Genomic DNA, 19,862 nt, shown 5'->3' with positions numbered 1-19,862 from the left:
GTCACCCTCATTCATAGCACGTGGAGAATGAGGAGCCGCTGTTCCACAGAGCTAGGAGAAAATACTGTCCTCCAGGGGCAGTAAGGTCAGTTAGGTGGAAGTAGTCTTTGGGGAATTGGTTAAAGATAAAGAGGACTTGTTTACCATTGGACAGTTCTGAAAAGCACTGTAGGGAAGGACCAAGAGGTAGGATATTAAAAGGAAGGGAGCAAAAAGCAGTGATGTAGGGAGAAAAGTAAGTGAGAAGTTAGGTGGCTCGAGGGGTCTGCCTTTTGGGAGGCCAGCAGAAGACAGTGAGAAGCCTGGTAGAATGGATTCCCCTTAAGACTTTGAACGATTCTGAATAAATGGTTATGCTTATCCATCAACCGTCACTTTAAAGTTGAAAAAACCATGTCTAGAGAATTTAACGTCTTGTTTATATAACAAGCGTGGGACTTTTTCATTTTTATTTCTCTGCTCTAAATTTTGTGTTTTTATATATGTGTTAGTATAGAGTGTGAGTTCAGTTAGTTGGTAAGCTCATAAAAACATCAATTAGTTGAAGTCCATTACATGTTTGCAAACCAAACATGTAATGGACTGTCTTCTAGAGTGTATGTGCGATGGATAGGGGAGGGGAGCTGTTAAGTCTTCTAGGCTCATAGTGCTGTATTAGGCGGTATAAAGCTACAGAATTACTTTGTAATATGGAATGTAATTAGTGACCCAGATCTATATATTATAACATAGTTTTGTTGAAGTTCACCCATCATTTTGTAATTGGTAATTATTTTTTTGTTATTTAAAATAGTGATTGCTTCTATGAAGCAAAGAAGAACTTCTCTCCTTTAACACTGAGCCTGAGTCCTAGAGATTCTCACTGCTTCACATTTATCTTCCACTTTAGGGTCCCATGCTGGAGATCACCATTCAGTTAATGCTTTTGTCGTCTCTGAGCTGTCACCTTTCAATGAGTCATTAGATTTGGAATGAATGATTAAAAAGATATACTTTTCCATTTTTTGCAGTGCTGCCTGGCTAAAGGTGAAATCTAGCCCTAAAGATGCCACAAAAGAGCAGTCTGTCCAGCAAGAAGATACTCAAGAGGAAAGTCAATCGAGAGGTGCTATTGAGCATGAAGCAGCTAGGTTTGTGCTGGTATTTTTCAAATCTTTGAAAATTTAAGGGCCCCTTTTACGTAGATTCTAAAGTGAACTTTTTCTTCTCTTCTCTCTATATAAAGTTGGTTATTAAAATGTAAATTACTAACCTTTTCTGTCAAACTATACAGCTTAGACAGTGAACACCTCTTGTATTTCTTTTCATTTCATTCAAAAATTGTATGTGTCAGTTGTCTACCAGTTGCTTGTTTTGTGTATGGTATTGCGTGCTCTATGGAGATTTTTTTTAAAAGTGCAAAAAAGACAGAACCCCAGCCTCTGCTTATTTACAGTCAATAGGGAGGTCATGTCATTAGCTATAATTTAAGATAGGACATGGTATATGCCCTAAAAACTATAAGGTTAAGAACAGAGAGATTTTAGAAGGGGGACAGGATACTTCTTGCTACAGAAATCTAAGCTTCACGAAGGGAGATGGAAAATAAATTAGGGCTTGAAGAATAGTCCTTAAATAGGGGGTGATGAGGTGAAAACATGCCATAGGGGACAGCAGTGAAAATGGGTCTCTGCAATTGTTCCTGCAATTATGGAAAAGCAAAAATGAAAATGAGCCATTAAATAATTTAGTAATATTCACACATCTTAAACTGCAAGAATTAAAGCCCTTCCACATACAGTTAAGTTGTTCAGAGTTAGCTTTTCCTTTCTGTTTTTGTTTGACTTCACAGTGCCTTTATTGCTCTCCTAGGAGTCCATTTCTTTGTCTAAATTTGTAGCTATGGCAACAGTTTTATAGTTGAACAAGAAATCCTAAGTCCAGTGTTGGCTAGTTTTCTTGAGAATATTTGTGGGCAATTTTTTGTTGCTCTACACACTAGCTAGGAGTGCTTTTGCATAGAAATGTCTTTCTACATGGAACATGACATGGAAAGCTTTACAAGTACAGAGAGATTGCATTACTTCCTGAGTCCTTCATGGACCCAGGATTGGTGCTCTTTGGGGTCCTGACTCCCAGTCTCTTTCTGTGGTAATGACACCCTGCAGGTCAAGGCAGAATTGGTCTGACTCTTATGTACTGTCTGTTAGACTTGCGTGGCTTGATGCTGAAACTTCCAAAAGATTGAAGGAACTCGAAGAATTAAAAGCTGACGAAATGGACAAAATGCAAAAACAGAGGTAAATATCTGTTTCTGAGGTAGAGAAAGATAAAGCAGACCTGTTCTACATCATCTAGCTATTTTAACAATTAATTGAGATTGTTTAGAGATATAGTCACACTTATGTTTATTGGCTGCTGCCTGCTTAAAAGACTTTGAAGTCGCCTAAGAAGCCTATAGTAGAGCCAAGTTTGGAGCCCTAGGGAGTCTTGGCTACTTTGAGGAGAGTTGGGGTGACTGTTTTGTATTGCCCTCTAGGCTCGATTGGCTTGATGCTGAAAATTCCAGAAGAACAGAGGAATTGATTCAACTCAAAACTGAAGAAATAGATAGACTTCAAAACTTGAGGTTTGCGTTTGCTTCTGAGGAAGAATACTGAATGCTTGCGTATTCTAATTGGTCTAGACAGTTACCAACCAAGCTGGATTATTTAGGCCTAACCTCACTGAATGAATGAATGAATGAATGAATGAATGAATGAATGAATGAATGGAGTGCCTGCATGCCTACATGTAAATTTTGTACAGTAGTTTTGCTAGGAAATACTTCTTTCATGTGGCGTTTGAATGATAACTGAAGAAATATCTATAATTTAGGACATTTTCTGTCTGAAAGATCAGTCTTTCATCTGTTTGTGCAGCTCTCAAAGGTGCTTTTCTCTTGGCCTTTGAGAAAGTTATCATGCATGTCCTGCTCACCTGTTGGCTTAAATATAGCCTTAGGTTTTCAAATAGGTTGCCTTTTTTTCATTCTTCTCCTGAGTGTTACTCCCTAAATATAAGCATAAAGAAGTTTGCAAGAAGATTTAGTTGATGCTGTTGCTTCTGCACTTGGCTCATTTTTCTAGCTCTGATAATAATTCACCCTGAAGTCAAATGAACAGAATTCCCATTGCAATAGCTGTACATTGTGTCACCAGTCATGATAGAACATTCATTCCTAGGTTAGAAGGGCTGTGACTCTATCATTAGAGGGCCAAGTGTTGTTGTTGTTTTTGTTTGTTTTGTCTATAGTTAACATTTCAAATTATACAATCATAGAATCTTCGGATTTGAAGGATCTTTTTCCCCAACTGATACTTCTGTCTCCTCTGGACCATCTCCACAAAGTAACTGTCCAGCATATTCATACATAGCCTTTATGATAGAATGGTTACCACTGTTCGAGGCAGTCAGTTCCTCAGTCATCTCTAGCTATTAGAAGGTATGACCTTAGATTGTGCTGGAATTAGATTCCCTACAACTCCTACCCTCTTGTCCTTTGAGCCATATAAAAAGCATAATTCTCTCTTTGTACCTCATTTATCCCTTTGAGTGTTTTTTACTTTAAAAAATTGTACATGTAGAAGAACATATTAAATGCACATGTACAATCCAAAATAATACAAAATGAACACCCGCGCATCACCACCCTCAAACCAAGAAATAGATCATTACCTCTACTGTAAAAACTCCCGTGTGTTCCTCCTTGATTGCATCTCCTTCTTTCCCCCAGAGATAATGACTGTCCTGATTCTTATGTTAATCTTTTCATTACCCTTATTCATAAAATTCATCACCTAAAAAACTGAGAGGCAAGCACAAACCTAACTAAACAAGGAAAGGGCGATGCTGCTGCCATTAGATGAAGATTCCCAAGAGGAAGTAGGCTGAACAGTCTGGCTCGGAATCTGACCTGAGCTTCCCTGAGAGTTTTTAGGCACTCGTCCCAGGAAGTCAATGGACAAGGTCATGAGTGAGTCCTTGCAAATATTGGGCTTACCACATTTGGGGCATCTGGAAATGAACCAGTCCTTGCAAATATTGGGCTTACCACATTTGGGGCATCTGGAACTGAACTTCTGGAAGAAACCTGGCCAGGGGAGCAGTGGACTGCCTTGTATAGTTCGTTCCATTATTTCTGAGTGGTATTCCATTGTATGAATTTCCCACAGTCTATTCATGCTCCTGTGAATTAACATTTGGGCTGTTTCCCATTTTTAGTTAGTATGGGAGTTCCTTTATAGTTGTTTTACATCCTAGCTAACATTTGGTATTGCTTGTCTTTTTAATTTTAGCCATTTTGGTGAGAGAGTGGTGGTATCTTGTTTGGTTTTGATTTGCATTTCCTTGAAATCTAATGATAACGAGCACTTTTTCTAGTGCTTATTGTGAAGTATATGTTCAATCTTTTGTCCATTTTTTTAAAAAAAATTATTGATTTTTTAAGAGTCTTTGAAATATTTTTTAGATTCTAGTTCCTTGTCAGATATATGTACAGCAAATATTTTCTCCCAGTACTGTGGCTTGCTTATGTGTCTTCTTAATGGTGTCTTTTGATGACTTGAAGTTTTAAATTTTGATCAAGACCAATTTATCAACTTTTAATTTTATAGACAGTCTTTTTTGTGAACTAAGAAACTACTTTCAGTGCTAAGGTCTTAAAGATATTCTTTTATATTTTTCACTAAATGCTTTATAGTTTTAGCTTTTATTTTTGTGTGTGTGATTTATTCTGAATTAATTTCTGTGTATGAGATGAAATACTGATTAGGGTTCATTGTTTTCTTTATAGGTATATGGCTATTTTAGCACATTTCTGATGAAAAGATTGTTGAACTTGAGCTTTCCCCTAGGGTCATTTGGGTGGATTGTTTGCTAAGGATCATCATGTTGGTCTTTGGGTCTTTCTTCTGGGGTGGGTCAAACTATCCAGAAAGAGTTTTCTGATCTTTCTGCCCAAAAGTTAAGGATCTGGATGCCAGTGTCCTAGGAGCTGAGTTGGGGAGGAGGGCTGTAAGTCTTACCATGTGGCATTCCACATGCATATGTGATCCCCTCTTTTCAGTAGGGTACCTGCAGCCTCAGCTATGATTGGCATTCCTTAGTGAAGAAACTCCTTCAGAGAATGAGCAAATAGATCTCTCTCAGAGTTGGAGAGAGGAAGTTGTCTGTGTGAAGTAGGGAAAGGGACCCAGGGATCTACCTTCTCAAACATCATTTGACTCTTGTCTTCCATATTTAAGCCACCCTCTCCCAGCTCAACCCCAGGGCTAGAGATGCCTGGTACTACCAGTCCTGTGCCTGTTTAAATCAGCAGTGCAAATTGTGTGGATTCTCAGTTTTTCCCATTACTGGCCAAGAATTCAGCTTTCTCAGGTCAACTAAGTTAGTTCTTGCCTTTGTCCTGTTTTCCAGCAGCATTTTTTTCCTTCTCTTTGTGGATTTATGTCTAACTCTGTTACTGTGGGATTTTGAGAGAGAGCAAAATTAGTTTAAATTGTTTAGTCCTCTAACCTCTTCAGTTGTATAAAGGCAGCCATTTTTCTTTTAAAATGTACTGAGAGCATAACATACTTCTTCATATGTTATTCAAAGCCTTGTCTTCAAAGTGGGGTCAGGACTAGTAGTGCATCTCATGGGAGCTTGTTGAAAATGCAATCTCAAGCCTCGCTCAGACCAACCGAATCAGAATCTGCATTTTAACAAGATCCCCAGGGGACTTGTATGGCCATTAAAATTAGGGAAGCATTGTAGTTTTATAATCATTTGATTTTCCTTCACCTGGAGTGGTAAATAAATGTGCAACATAGGATATTTTCTTATTTTTAATTTTAATTTTCAGTTTTATTTCTCTATAGTGTTTCTGCCACCCAGTTAGCAGACAAGGTAGAGAAGACAGTTCTGGAGCATTTGAAGCCTCTCCTGGTCAAGGCTCAGGTAATCTAGTTCATCTCATTTGCTTGTCTTTTGGAAGTTCTAGAATAAAAAGAGTTGTTACAAAGGTCACATTGACCTTTTGTAGGACTGAATGTTTGGCAGCTGCAGGCTGCAGTGCTTGCAGATCTGTGGTGTATGCAGTGGTCCCCAATCTTTTTGGCACCAGAGACCAGTGCTCCTGTGAGAATCTAAAGCCTCATGATTCAAGGTGGTAATGCCAGTGCTGGGGAGCAGCCGCAAATACAGACGGAGCTTCGCTCACTCGCCCACTGCTCATCTCCTGCTGTGCGGCTCAGTTCCTAACAGGCCACGGACCAGTACTGGGGCTTGGGGACCACTGCTGTATAGTGTGGGAGTAGTGCGTGCAAGAGCCCCTTGTGGACACCCACAGACCACTCTACACTATTGATGTGTCTTCCATTGTGGGTTAGGGATAAAGACAAGGGGAAAAGAAAGTCCCACTGTTGAGAAAGGTAATATTTTAGTTTGGGGAATGAGTTTAGATTATAGTTTCCATTCTTAATCAAATAGATCTATTGGTAATGTTAGTGTTCAGTTAATTGCTTCTACTCTAATCCTGTGCTCTTTCACCTTAGTGGTTTGGAATGGTTAGCTCTATTTTCCCAAAGGAGAGAGACGTTAGGACAGCTTCGGTTCACATACCAGTACTTTTTTGAAGATGAAATTGCACACAGCATCACCAACAGGTTGTGCCATCCTCCTATAAGCAGTAAGCTGAATGCTGTGGCTAGACCCTGTAGATCTGCCCTGTTAATAGAAACAGTCTTGTTTATATGAATAGATGAGGCCACAGAAGAATATTGTCATCTTAAATGGAATGAAATGATGTTCTGGGTTCCTGAACAGGCCACTAAATTTCTGTATCTCTAGTTTAAGAAATGTTAAATTATTATTAGACTTCGTGGAAATCTCATGAATATAGAACTGGGAGAGCACTTAGAGACCAAATCGTCCATTCTCCTCATTTTATCAATGAGGAAACTATGGAACAGAGAAGTGGTGTAATTTTATCAAAACACACAGTTACTCCGACAACGTTTACAAAGTTGAGGGAAGAAGTGGGGCAGAAAGCCAAGATCAACACATGGCATTTAATTTTGTGATGACAAAATGCTTTGAATTGCTGCAAAAAGCCTAGTGTAGCTAAAGCTGACAAACAGTTTCACACAGAAGTTATTCTGGTAACAGGATTCATTTGTACTAATACGAGTTGTACATTTTGTTAATTCATGAACATGCTTGTCTGTTTTAATAGAGAGTCAATTCTTCTCTGGAAGCAGATACTCATTTGAAGGGTCGGCCATCAGTAAACACAGAGACAGCCCAGCCTGCAGAGGAGGTGTGTGTTGTGTGGTGTGGGTATTATGACTGACACCAGTATTATTACGTGATAATGTCTTCAATTGTAAGGAAAATGATGTGCAGATTACTTTGCAAACACTAGGTTATCCTACTCTAGAAGGGTGGAAGTTGTTTTTTATATTAATTCTTACAGTGTATATTTAGAATTATGACTCAGATCAGCCTTGCAAACAGCTCACAGAAATCTCTAGAGCCACAGGTTTTTGTCAGCAGCTCGCTTTTTTTCCTCTCCTCCTGATGACAGAATGTGGGTGCACTGTGTGACCCTGAATGTTGATGGCCTGCAGTAGAAGGCTGGTTATCCCATTTCCTTTCATTCAGCCTAGTTTTGTTCATTACCAGCCTAATTTCCTTTATGCTTAAAGCTTTATATTTATTGTTAGGCAAGCATGTTTTGAGTGCCCAGTAATGACCAGTATCTGGCCTAGCAAAGAAGTTAACCCAGGAAAAAAGGAGAACATCTGAGGAAAAAACAACAACATATACTGTGTTTGCCCACCGTTGTGCTCTTCCTTGGAGGACTTGTGGTTAATATTTGTGGGAATGCTCGTACCCTGCCTAGGGCTGTGAGTGGAAGGTGCCGATTGCATCTTTGTGGAGATTGGGAAGAAGTTGCTTTATTTGCTCAGAGCAAGTGTGATGGTTTCAGAATTAGAAGGAAGTTGGAATGAAGCTCCACCAGCCCAGTGACCTTAGGAACAGGAGGAGAGTAGATTTCGAGACTGTATCCCTATTCTAATTATTAAGCAGTATTTTAGCTGCAGCATATTTTCTTAATCTTTGTGATTATAAGTTTATCGTACCAATATTTTGTGACAGAATCTCATCTGAGGTAAGGCTTCTAAGACTAGAAGCTGAAAGCCTACATTTAGCTCTTACAGATAAGGTGTGCTATGGCTTGCTATTCTGTGCAGCACAGCCATCAAATGATGCTTTTTTTCCCAGCAAAAAATGAGACTAACCTCTAATCTAGAGAGGCAACTCTATGTGGCATTTTAATATGAAAAAGAAGTGATTGCAAATGCTGTCAGTGAAGTAGACACATTTAAATATTATTAAGAATGATCAGCCTTCTATATAAGTATTATACTGTAGGCATTAAATGGTCTTTAATACAACTTATTGAAAAAGTAAAGTAACTCTATCCATTTGTAGTATTCTGGGCTGCTGTTAAATATCAGGATTGTTTGCAAAGAGTTTCCCAGGCTGTACCACCAAGAGTTAATGTTTATAAATAACTGAGTAAAAACAAACCAAAAACCTCATTGAAGTTGGCACGATGAAGTAAAAAGAGTTATTTTGCTGTGTTAACTTATAAAAGAGCTATGGAACTTTAAGTGCAAATTCTCAGAATTCTCATTTCTAAAATGGAGGAAACATTTGCTGCACTTGATGAGTAAAATACAACTCTCAGTAGGCTTACTTATAGAAAGGATGGACAAGGTCTTGGAAGGGTACTATTATAAAATATTTGTCTATTGCTGTTTCTCTTGTCATTAACTGAACTTGCAAATGAAATACATTTTTCCAAAATGTGTGAATTTTTTAAAATTAAAGTTATATAGGCACATGGCTAAAAATTCAGACAATCCAGAAAAAGTATAATCTAAAAAGTTAAACCTCACTACAGACGGATACCATATGCTGTTCTGTACCCAGCTTTCTTTATATTTTGATGATCTTTCCATATCAGCACATTGAGACCTTATCTTTTTTAATGGCACATAATATTCTTGATATTCTATTCCTCATAGATGAAAACTATTACACATGAAAATATATACATCCTAATTAACTAGACCTGTATTAATTGTTTAGTTGTCTCTAGATTTTTTGTAATTTTATCGTATTGATTATTCACCTAATTTTTATTTCTTTACTATGATTAAGGTTGGACATTTCTTCATATCTTTATTGGTCATTCATATATTTTCTTCTATGAGTGAACTGTCAAAAGATTTTTAACATTGGCTATGGCACTAACCATTCATTGAGTGTCTTACTTTTTGCCAGCCACTGTGCTAAGTGTCCTATTATGCAAATGCTCGTGTAATCCTTACAACTCTGAAATAAAGCTCTGATTATTATTTCCATGTTACAGATGAGATAATTGAAGCCCAGGGAGGTTAAGTAAACTTGCCTACAGTTGCAGGCATATCAGTGGGCAGAACCAGGATTTAGTCCCAGAAATATCTCATTCCAAAGCCTGAAGTGATCATTTTTGCCAGCAGACATTCTTTGCAAAAGCCTCTTTCAGAGCAGATTATAGACATGTGTTAGAATCATATATAGACATATATTAAAATCAAAAGAGATACAATGTATGTAAAAATGCTTTGCAGGCTATAAAGTGCTTCGTGAATGTCAAGAATACAAGGTCAAACTCTCCTGGGTTATAGATAGAAAGTGTCAAGCAAAGACAGTCATGAACTTTGTGATGTCATGAACAGACATTTTTTACAAAAGCATTGAACCAAATAAGAATAGATACATTCTCTGAAGTATGCAACCTGTAAAATATTGCACATTCTTCTGAGTATAGCACAAGGAGGATATTTGCTTTACCAAGTGGCAAAACAGGTAATGATGATAATTTATGTGGGCAGTAATTGTATTACTTGGTTATTAATGCTACCATTTAAATGACTGTGGTAAAAATTGTACTGATGTTAGTGCTTTTGATATTTACTCACCTAGGAGAGTTTTGATTGAATGTAGAAACTTTGACAGTTGGAGCACTACGTGGTTGGTTCATTATGATCAGAATTCATCTTTAAGTTCCTTTATTGTCTTTGTATTGCCTTTCTATCACCCTTCCATGTTTCGTAGGCTACTGCTGTTAATTGTGAATTCAACAACATTCATCAGCTGGATAATTCTTTGGAAGATACCACTCATGAGTTCTGGGCAGTGACTCATTCTAAGATCTTGGAGCCTGACACCTTAGCCACCTTGGGGGACAACAAGGACAGCCCATATCTGGAGACCATGATGATCCGAATGGAGGAAATGGAAGTAAGGCCTCGGGCTTTCAGCTCTGGTTGGCCCCCGGGGACTGGCCTTTGCTAAGTGCAGCTCCTCCACGTGCTTCTGTAGTACTTCTGAATCACACGGTCCTGGTTTTAAATCCTAGCTCAACTGCCAACCAAGTGTATGACCTCGGTAAAGTAACTTACCCTCTGTAATAAGTAGGATATTTTTAAAGATAAAATGAGGCATGAATTATTAGCACACTACCTGACAACTCTGGAAATGATCATTATTAATATTCCCTGATGTCGTTGATATGTGATTCAAAAAACACCAGGATCATCAACTTCTTCATCCCTCAGTCTGTAAATGCTGTTCAGGTGCCTCTTCCACCCTGCTGGCCTGTGATCCTGGCAAATCACAGATAAGTTTACCTTTCTTAATCCCCATGGTACTATTTTAGAATGCTTTTCTCAGAATTTTTGATATCAGAAATTATTTTGATCTCAGAACAATTCTGACCCTAGGATTGTTCAAGCAGGAAATTGAGACACAATAAGGGAGTAAGTGATATAGCTAAAGTCGCAAAAAATTTCCCCCAGAGCTAGGATCCAAGTCTCCTAACTCCCAATTCAGCTATTTCTTTTTAATTGCACCATGATTAAATCTCATTTTGGCTTTGCTGCTACATAGAAACATTAAAGAGAAGATAATTTTTTGTTGCTTTTTGAAAATTTAAAGACATATAGTTTATCCTAGTACTTGTATTACTTGGTTAATTCGATTTTCCCTTCTTGAGGCTGTCTAGACCAGAAGTGTCCAAAATGGTAGTATCTAGCCACATGTGGCCATCTAAATGTAAATTAAGATTAAACACACTACTCACATTTCAAGTGGTTAGTAGTTTGTGACTGCTATATTAGATATGGCAAATATAGGCCATTCCATCATCGCTGCAAGTTCTAGTGGGCAGCGCTGGTCTGAATTAGGTTAGAATAATCTCATTTTATTTTAGTCTCACCCAATAAACTGATCACTTCTTAGCCTGCAGATGCCCATTTCTAGCAATGTGTCTGTATCAGATATATCTACTGAACTGTTCTTACAAGCTCTGGTTTGTAATGAAACTAATTTTTTTCTCATAAATTAAACTTTTTTTTTTTTTTATTTTTATTTTTTAAAGAAATACCAGGAGACAGTTCGCCAAAGGTATAATAAAATCGTATATACTGACCCTCATCTTTGGATGCAGGAAGAAAAAAATGGTGAGTGTTCCCCCCTAGTTTTTCAAAACCCCAGCATTATATTCTGAAAAATTTCAAACATACAGAAAAGTTGAAAAATTCTACAGTGGACACCCATATACCTGCCTTCTAGGTTCTACAATTAACATGTTGCTATATTTGCTTTGTCATATATTTATCCTCTATCCATCCATCAATTTGTGTTATTTTTGGATGTATTTTAAAGTAAGTTGCAGACATTAGTACACATCATCCTAAAACATTTCAACATGAGTATCAGCAACTAGAGTTTAACATTTATTTATGGCCGTTTCCTTTTGAGATAAAATTTACATATAATAAAATGCACAAGTGTTAATTGTGTCATTTGATGAGTTTTGATAAATGGATACATTTTTGTTACCCAAACTCCTATCAAAATATACTCTGTATCATCACCTCAGAAAGTTCTCTTAAGCTCCTTCCCATCCGGTTCCCCACCACCCAGGCAACCATTGTGCTTTTTTGTGGCCTTTTTTTTTTTTTTTTTTATAGAATAGTTTCCCTATTCTAGAATTTCATAAACATGGACTCATACATGCGTATACTCTTTTGTCTGAGGCTTCTTTCATTCAGCGTGTTATAGATTTATCTATGTTACTTATTTCCTATTGCCACTGTAACAAATTTAAGTTTGTGACAAGTTAAAGCACAAATTTAGTGATTTAAAACACAAATTTATTCTTTTATAGTTCTGAAAGTCAGAAGTCTGAAGTGAGTTTTAAAGGACTAAAATCAATGTGTTGGCAGCTTCTAAGGCTGTCTGCATTTCTTGACTGGTAGCCATACTACTCCAGACTCTGCTTCTGTTGTCGCACTGCCTTCTCTTCTGTAGTCAGATCTTCCCATGACTGCCTATTATAAGAACACTTTGGTTACATTTAGGGCGCACTCCATTAATCCAGGATACTCTCCCCATCTCAAGAGCCTTAATGTAAAATCCCCTTGCTGTAGAGGAGAACATTCCCAGGTTACAGGGAATGCGAATACCTTGGGGGGGCCATTATTCAGCCTACCACACTTGTATCAGTAGTTCATTCCTCTTCATTGCTTAGTAGTATTCCATTGTGTGTATGTACCACATCTAGTTTATCCATCTGCCTGTAGATTTACACTTGGTTGTTTCTAGTTTTGGACTATTAGAAATAAATATGCTATGAATATATTCATGTATAGTCTATGTGGGCTTTCATTTTTATTTTTCTTGGATAAACGCCTAAGAGTAGACTTACCAGGGCATGGAATTAGGTATATGTTTAACTTTATAAAAAACTGCTAGACCTTTCCTCAAAGTGGCTGTACCATTTTTATACTCCCATCTACACTGAGTTTCTGTTGTTCAGTATCCTTGCCAACATTTGATGTTGTCAGTCTTTTTTATTTTTTTCATCCTGACCCATTTATGGTTGAAACTAAAAAATAGAAGATACTATTCGTCTTTTTTTTAGTTGTAACCATTCTAGTGGGTATGTAGTGATGTCTCGTTATGGTTTTAATTTCATTTTCATGATGAATAATGTCTAGAACACTTTCAAGTAATTGCTAACCATTTGTATATTTTCCTTTGTGAAGTATCCAAATCTGCTTTTTTTAATTGATTGTCTTTTTATTTTTGAGTTATAGAAATTCTTTATGCATTCTGGATACAAGTTGTTTGTCAAATATATATATATTTTTTAAATGCCAGCTTTATTGAGATATAATTCAGATACCATAAAATTCACCCTTTTACAGTGTATAGTTTTATAGTTTTTAGTGTATTTACAAAGTTGTGCAAACATCACTACTATCTAATTCTAGAACATTTTTATCACCCTAAAAAGAAGGCTTGCATCCATTATCAATCTTCCTCGTTACCCCTCCCCTCCCCCTAGCAGCCACTGATCTACTAAAGGTTTGCAAATATTTTTTCTCCATCTATGGCTCTCCTATTTTCTCAAATGTGTTTTATTATGAGCAGACATTTTTAATTTTGATAAAGTCAAACACCAATTTTTCTTGTATTATTTTTGCTTTCTTTGATCTTAGAAACTTTGCCTACTACTAATTTGAAAAGAGTCTCTTCTTTTCTTCTAGAAACTTTATGGTTTTAGCTTTTATGTATAGGCCTATGATTCATCTTGAATAAAAGTGTGTCTGTGGTTTGAAATTGAGGGTTATTCCTCCCCTCCCCCAATGGATATCCATTTGTTCTCATACCATTTTTTGAAAAGATTTTCACTTTCTCCTCCACTTTTAAAAATTCATATATACATATTTTGGTTGCAGTTGCTAGGCTACTATTACAGTTTTAGCTGGGAAGTGTTACTCAAATTCTATCTGACTCATGTTTATCGGTTTCTACCTTACTCAATGAAAGGAGGAGAATAAAATATGGTTAAACATTACCTCTAAAGGAATTTAAGTATGATGAGTACTGAGGGATATAAGGGAAATTTTAGGTATTGAAGGTTTAAAACAAAAGCTTCTGTTACATACAGTTTCTTAAAAATATGAGTTTGGGGTATTGTTTTAGAAAAAGTATTCTCTCTTGTCAAATTTTGACAGAGGGATGAGCCATCTAAACATAATCCAAATTTGTTCCTTTTATGTTTTCTGTAATTTTCAAGCACTCTATTCTATGTTCGTGTTGTTTTCTCTACTCCAGCTTCCATTATCATATATATAGCAGTTGAACCATTCTTCAAGGCTTGACTCACATGATCCCACTTGCGCAGTGCTTGCAGTGCTTTTCCTGGTATTCCTAAGCTGGAACTTGGCTCTCTTCCTCTGAACTCTCATAGATTGCTGGCATGTCCTACCATGTGCAGAGCTGTTTGTAGAGGGTTCTTATCTCTCCCAGCTAGGCCACAGATCCTTCGAGGCAAGAGGGTTTGTCATATTCATTTGTGTCTCCCACTGTGCCTAGCACAGGCCTGGCATAGGGCGGACCCTTCTAATCATGGCTTAGTGACTCAGTGGGAAGGGAAATGTTGAAGGGCAGTTCATCTCACTGATGGTTTGGCCATTGACTGCAAAGTTAGGTTGCATCACACAAAAGATAGTCTTACCTAGAACTCAGTGTTCTCTTCTTTTTCCAAGGGCAATTTGAATTATTAGTCACTGTCTATGACTCTGCATAAAGTCTAGGTGTGCTTTGAAAAGGAGCTCTTGAGAACACTAGGACTGAAATGAATTTTTGGACACTTTATTTCTAGAATTATGAAACCATGTTAATAACTTTATGTTTCTAGTTGTTCTGATTGTATGTTCAGTTACAACTCCAAACCAAATTTAAAGTGATTTTTGAATTTTGAAGGGTCTAATCTGTATTTCTATATCTTTTTTTCTATGAACAATTGAAAATTGATTGTACTCTCTAATGTTTTTACAAAAACTGACTTATTATGCAGTATTTCTGGCAGTAAAAATCATAAGCATATAAATGAGCCAAAGAAAGTTCTTTGCTTTAGAGATGCTTCTTACCTAAGAAAAGGACAGATCTTCTTACACTTGAAATGCATTTAAAATTATAAATAATCCAAAACTCAAAAGAGCTGTCAAGCCTGCCAGGTATAGTTAATAAGTTAATGTTTTGACTGTCATCATGCAGATTTTCCAGCAAAGCCCATTGACAAATTAAATCAGCTAATTAAGTGTTCAGGTGTAAGTGGTTTTTTCCCTTCTCCCTAATCAAACCACTTAAAGGTTAAAAAACAACTAATGGAACCCGCATAGCCTGGGGCTTTGCACAGACCTCTTCATGGAGTCTTCCTCAGAGCTAGCCTCTAGAGGCTTCAAAAGTTCCTTCTTTCTCAAAACTGATTCTTCCGTGGTTTGTTTCTTTGTAACTTTTAAATTCACCTTTTTTCATTTAAAATGAGAATTTTTTCCCATTGCACTGCTCGCTAAACCTGTTAGGCTTACAAGGTGTACATATGACTTCCTCACAGGTTATTGGCCACTAGGACAGCTCTGATATATACACTGACTTTTCTTTATATGCATGCAGTCATTTTATTCCTCTCTTTTTCTAGACCAGAAAATCCCAGCAGTAAATGGAAGGTCCCTTTCTCCTCATCCAATCAGGATCACAAAGACAGTTGCTATCAAAGACCCCGACGTGAACATCATGTTAGAAAGGCCCTGTAATGGCAAGTAAGTGGCAACGAGACTGTCTGATTTCGTTGTAGTTGGTTGCCTTTGATGTTGTTGAATTTCATACTCCTTCAGTTCCCACAAGTCAGAGAGAAATTTTTCTTTTGAGAAAGATCTTGCCAACTCCAAGATGGCTCAGTAAAATAGTATGTGTTTAAGATGGGTATAGAGTATGTTGCATCTTATGGAGCCTGATTCTTACTCTTGTAAGCATCACATTGGCACATGTGGTTGTGCTGATAATTACCGTAGGATTTGTTTTAAGAATTCCTTTGTCTCCAGGTCAGGAATTCCTACCGTGTGGAGGGTTAGTCCAGTGGAAAGGGGAAACGATAAGCGATGATAAGATGTTGAGTTTTGTTCAGCATGAGAAAGAGAAAGTAAGCCTCTATCAAACCATAGATGCAAATCAGCAGTTTACCCTTGCTTACAGATGATTTTGAGTGCTTTCATAATTTTTATTTGCTTTCAGTTCCCTGGATGAAAGTGTGGGAACAGAGGAGAAATCAGAGAAAAGAGAGGCTCCCCTACTCTCCCTTTCAGAAGATCCTCAGCGGCAAGAGGGTCGCGCTGCCCTCTTTGTCCCACCCAGTATGCGGCGCAGCATTGGTGACTACTGCAGCCGTTTCGAGCAGTACCTCCGGATGGTATCCCATGAGGCCGTGGGCTCCTTCAATCCATGGCTGATCGCCGAAAGGTCAGTAAAGTGTTATGTGCCTCTGTTTAGGAGCCAAGTGCCAAATGTTAACCGACAGAAGGGCTGGAGAAAGGACTGGCCAAGGTCTCGTGCTGTGCTTTCGGGCCCTGGAGTTCCAGTGGCTGCTTTTGGGTTAGCAGGTTTCTCTGCTAACTACCTTTTTGCAGGTAGAGGAGACTAAGACAACCTGGGTGATGCCATGCAAAGTAGCATTCTGCAGCCTCTCCTTAGGCAGAGGCACAATATTTAAGTCAGAGAGGATTTCCTGTTGCTGTTGGTGAGGACCATGTCCATCAGAGAACACAAAATGTTGCTGGGGCTGGAAACAGTTATGGTTGTGAAATCTTAATGGTTGGGACAAACTTGCACACAGGAGCAGCAGGCCTTCAGACTTTACAACATTTTCTTTAACCCTCCTTCAGAGAGTCCCCTCCCTTGAGAAAGGTTGTTTTGTGGAGTTGAAAAACAGCCCTATTACTGCTAACGTTTTGAAGAATGGCTAGCCTTTTTTATGTAAATAGTTGAAAAATATGTGTAAATTTATTCTTTTTAAATAGGGCCCAAACCTCATGGATATCACTTTATAACAAACATGCAAATATTTTTCATCATCGAGCTAATGGTATACTATGATTTCATTTCTTTCTTGAACAAGTTTTAAACATATTCCAGGAGTTAATAATTGCTTCTTTTTTATTTGCTTGCTGTTTTATATATTTCTTAACTTTCCACACACACTAGCTAGTCAACACCTCTCAATGTAATTTTCCTCTTGATCAGATATATTACTTAATCCTTGTTTCTTGCCTCCACCCCCTACTCTTTCTCTTGAGACCCTCTTTCTCCTACCCGTCTGGCCCAACTGGTTTTTAGATCTGCATGTGATTCTTGCCCTGAGACTTCCCTTCAGTGCCCTGAGTGTTAGATTTTTCTCCCTCTCACATTAGAGTCCTTATTTTCTAGTGCCCTTGTCTCCCTCTTTCTTGGTTTACTCTCTTTTTTGATGGAGCATATCCTGCTTTGTGTATTGAAGGACATTTCTTGAGACTTACATATTTGAAAGTGTCTTTATTCTATCTTCATATTTGATTGATAATTTGGCTAGGTTTTAAATTACAGGTTTATTTTTTCCGAAGAATAGAATATATACTTTTTTCTTTTGCGAGGATGAAAGAGGGATTGTTACTTAGCTGCCAGGAGCAGGGGTGGAGACCTATCAATCTACCTTCTCATTTTGCAAATTTTCAACCCATGCCCTCATATTTTACCCCTTACTTCGCTCCACCTTTCTGAGTCTCTCTGATGTTTTTGTCTCTGAGACAAATCGGCTTGCTTTTTCTTGGCATCTCCCTTTATAGACACTTAGGTTTCAGCTTTCTCTATATTGCTGAATTAGTTACGATTCTTCTGTGTGCTTTTTATCTTCTGAAAATCTTGGACATTTCTCATCGACTTTTGTCTTTCTTTTTCTCTTTGTAGATTTAGATGTTCATTTTATATATTTCCTTTGATTTTAGTGGAGTTTTGGATAGGAACGGAGATAATCACTTATGTTCAATCTCTCAGGTTTAACCTGAAGTCCTGAGACTTCTCTTTAACATAGGGTGCCCTTCAAAGCATATGAGACCTTTTGTTCTGGTTGGGATGCACATTTGTTCTGTGGAGGAGGAGAATAGGTAAACTTGACTTGCTTCTATGTATAAACACACAGTCCTGTAACATGTTCACTCATTTTCCCAGAATCTGTCTATATTGGTTAGGCTAATTGGCATATTAGGAAATCCAAAAACCAGCCAAAGAAGATATAATGTTCCATGTATGTTCTTACCACTTGATAAATGATATATTATGTTCATAGTTGTTTTGTTGATATAGGGAAAAGCTTTCAGCTTATAAGGAATAATAGGGCAAAGTGTGGCAGACAGAGCTATTAAAATATGCCTGGATTTTTACAAATGTTCTCTTCCTCTGCTATCTTTTGGCCTTCGCATAATAGTGCATCTGAATTTTCTAGCTCTGTTTTTGATCTCTCGTTTTTGTTTCTGATTTGATTGTCCCAAAGATAGCTATATTGACCATATCTTGAAAAATTATCCTAAGACAGTTGACTTCATTTAACAGCCTCTTGCATGAGGGAGAACTTAAATGGCTTTTTTCTTTCTTTTAATGTCTCCATTTCTCCTTACACCTGAAAAAAAAGCACTTTTCCACTGATCGAAGGGAGCAGATTACATAAACTGGATGTAAATAAAAGGTTGATTGTGAAAGGAAGGGCTTAAGGTGATACTTTGATGAAAGTAAACTCTTAAGGTTCCTGATTTGAAAAGACATTGATCATATGCATTTATCTTTACTCCCTGTATTCCTATCCAACTGTATGTCACTAAAAAAATAAAAGGTGTGAACCTATAAATGACAGTAAATAAGAAAATTTTGGAAGCAATAAAATTTTGGAAGCCATAAAGCAGTTAGACAAATAACGAATGACTTCGCAGACCTGAGAGAGCCAAGTGCCTGATGAGGGTGAAGCCAAGAACCAGGTTGATTAATGCAGAAGAACATTGGGAAGATTCAAGAGTACAAGTGAGTCAGAAAATGGGGGGCTTGGTTGCAACTCTCATTCCTGAATATAGCAGGTAGGTGAGATGACCAGACATTTGATGAAAGCCATGGAAGATACATAGCCTCTTATAACAGATAAAAAGAACAATGAGGAAGCCAAGACAATGCAGGAAGGAGAATAAAACATTAAAAACAAATTAGAATTAATATTCTCAGGGAAATAAATGAAGCTATTACGTCATGAAACAGGAACAGGATACTATAAAAACAACTTTCAAAGAATAAAACAAAAGTTCTTAGAAAGTAAAAATATGGTGGCTGAAATAAATTGATTAGAGGAATTCAAAAAAAAAAGATCTCTCAGGAGGGAGTAGAAAAAGATATAAGGAGATAGATAATAGAGAAGAAAAGATTTTAAAAATTAGAGGATTTTGTGGGATATCCAGTGTCTTAACTCAGGCTGCCACAACAAATACCGTAGGCTGAGTGGCTAAACAACAGACATTTATTTCTCACAGTTCTAGAGGCTGAGAAGTCCAAGATCAAGGTGCCAACACACCCATGTCTGGTGAAGGCCTGTCCTGCTTCCTGGTTTGCAGACAGCCGTTTTCTCACTGTATTCTCACATGGCTGAGAGAGAGCGACCTCTTTTATAAGGATACTAATTCGATTTATGAGGGTTCCACCCTCATGACCTAAGTACCTCCCAAAGGTTCCACCTCTAAATACCACAGTGGGGATTAGGCTTTAAGATATGGATTAGGACATGGGACATATAAATTCTTAGTCCATAGCATCCAACGTCTGAATAATAGAGGATTTCCAGAACATGAGAACAAGGGAAAAAGGAGGAATAGGAAATTATCAAATAT

The 19,862-nt window shown here is 37.5% G+C and overlaps 1 protein-coding gene across 10 annotated transcripts in view; it reads left to right on the top strand.

The window, feature by feature from the left end:
- KIAA0753 (KIAA0753 ortholog) overlaps window positions 1-19,862 on the top strand; it is a 68,520-nt gene that overhangs the window by 42,372 nt on the left and 6,286 nt on the right. For 7 of the 10 annotated variants that reach the window (XM_011359766.2, XM_011359765.2, XM_023530431.1 and 4 more), the window contains 8 exons: window positions 2,190-2,279; window positions 2,519-2,608; window positions 5,880-5,958; window positions 7,235-7,318; window positions 10,171-10,356; window positions 11,495-11,576; window positions 15,611-15,731; window positions 16,204-16,428. In XM_011359766.2, the coding sequence (XP_011358068.1) occupies window positions 2,190-2,279; window positions 2,519-2,608; window positions 5,880-5,958; window positions 7,235-7,318; window positions 10,171-10,356; window positions 11,495-11,576; window positions 15,611-15,731; window positions 16,204-16,428 (957 nt within the window). Of the gene's footprint in view, window positions 1-2,189; window positions 2,280-2,518; window positions 2,609-5,879; window positions 5,959-7,234; window positions 7,319-10,170; window positions 10,357-11,494; window positions 11,577-15,610; window positions 15,732-16,203; window positions 16,429-18,923; window positions 19,012-19,862 lie in introns of all 10 variants that reach the window. The other 3 variants (XM_011359763.2, XM_011359764.2, XM_023530430.1) reach the window with 3 other exon arrangements.

This window comes from Pteropus vampyrus, unplaced genomic scaffold (assembly GCF_000151845.1).
Source record: "Pteropus vampyrus isolate Shadow unplaced genomic scaffold, Pvam_2.0 Scaffold50, whole genome shotgun sequence".
In the NCBI taxonomy this organism is placed as follows: Eukaryota; Metazoa; Chordata; class Mammalia; order Chiroptera; family Pteropodidae; genus Pteropus; species Pteropus vampyrus.
Note: the sequence above shows the minus strand (reverse complement) of the source record. Positions and strands in the feature narration are given on the sequence as shown.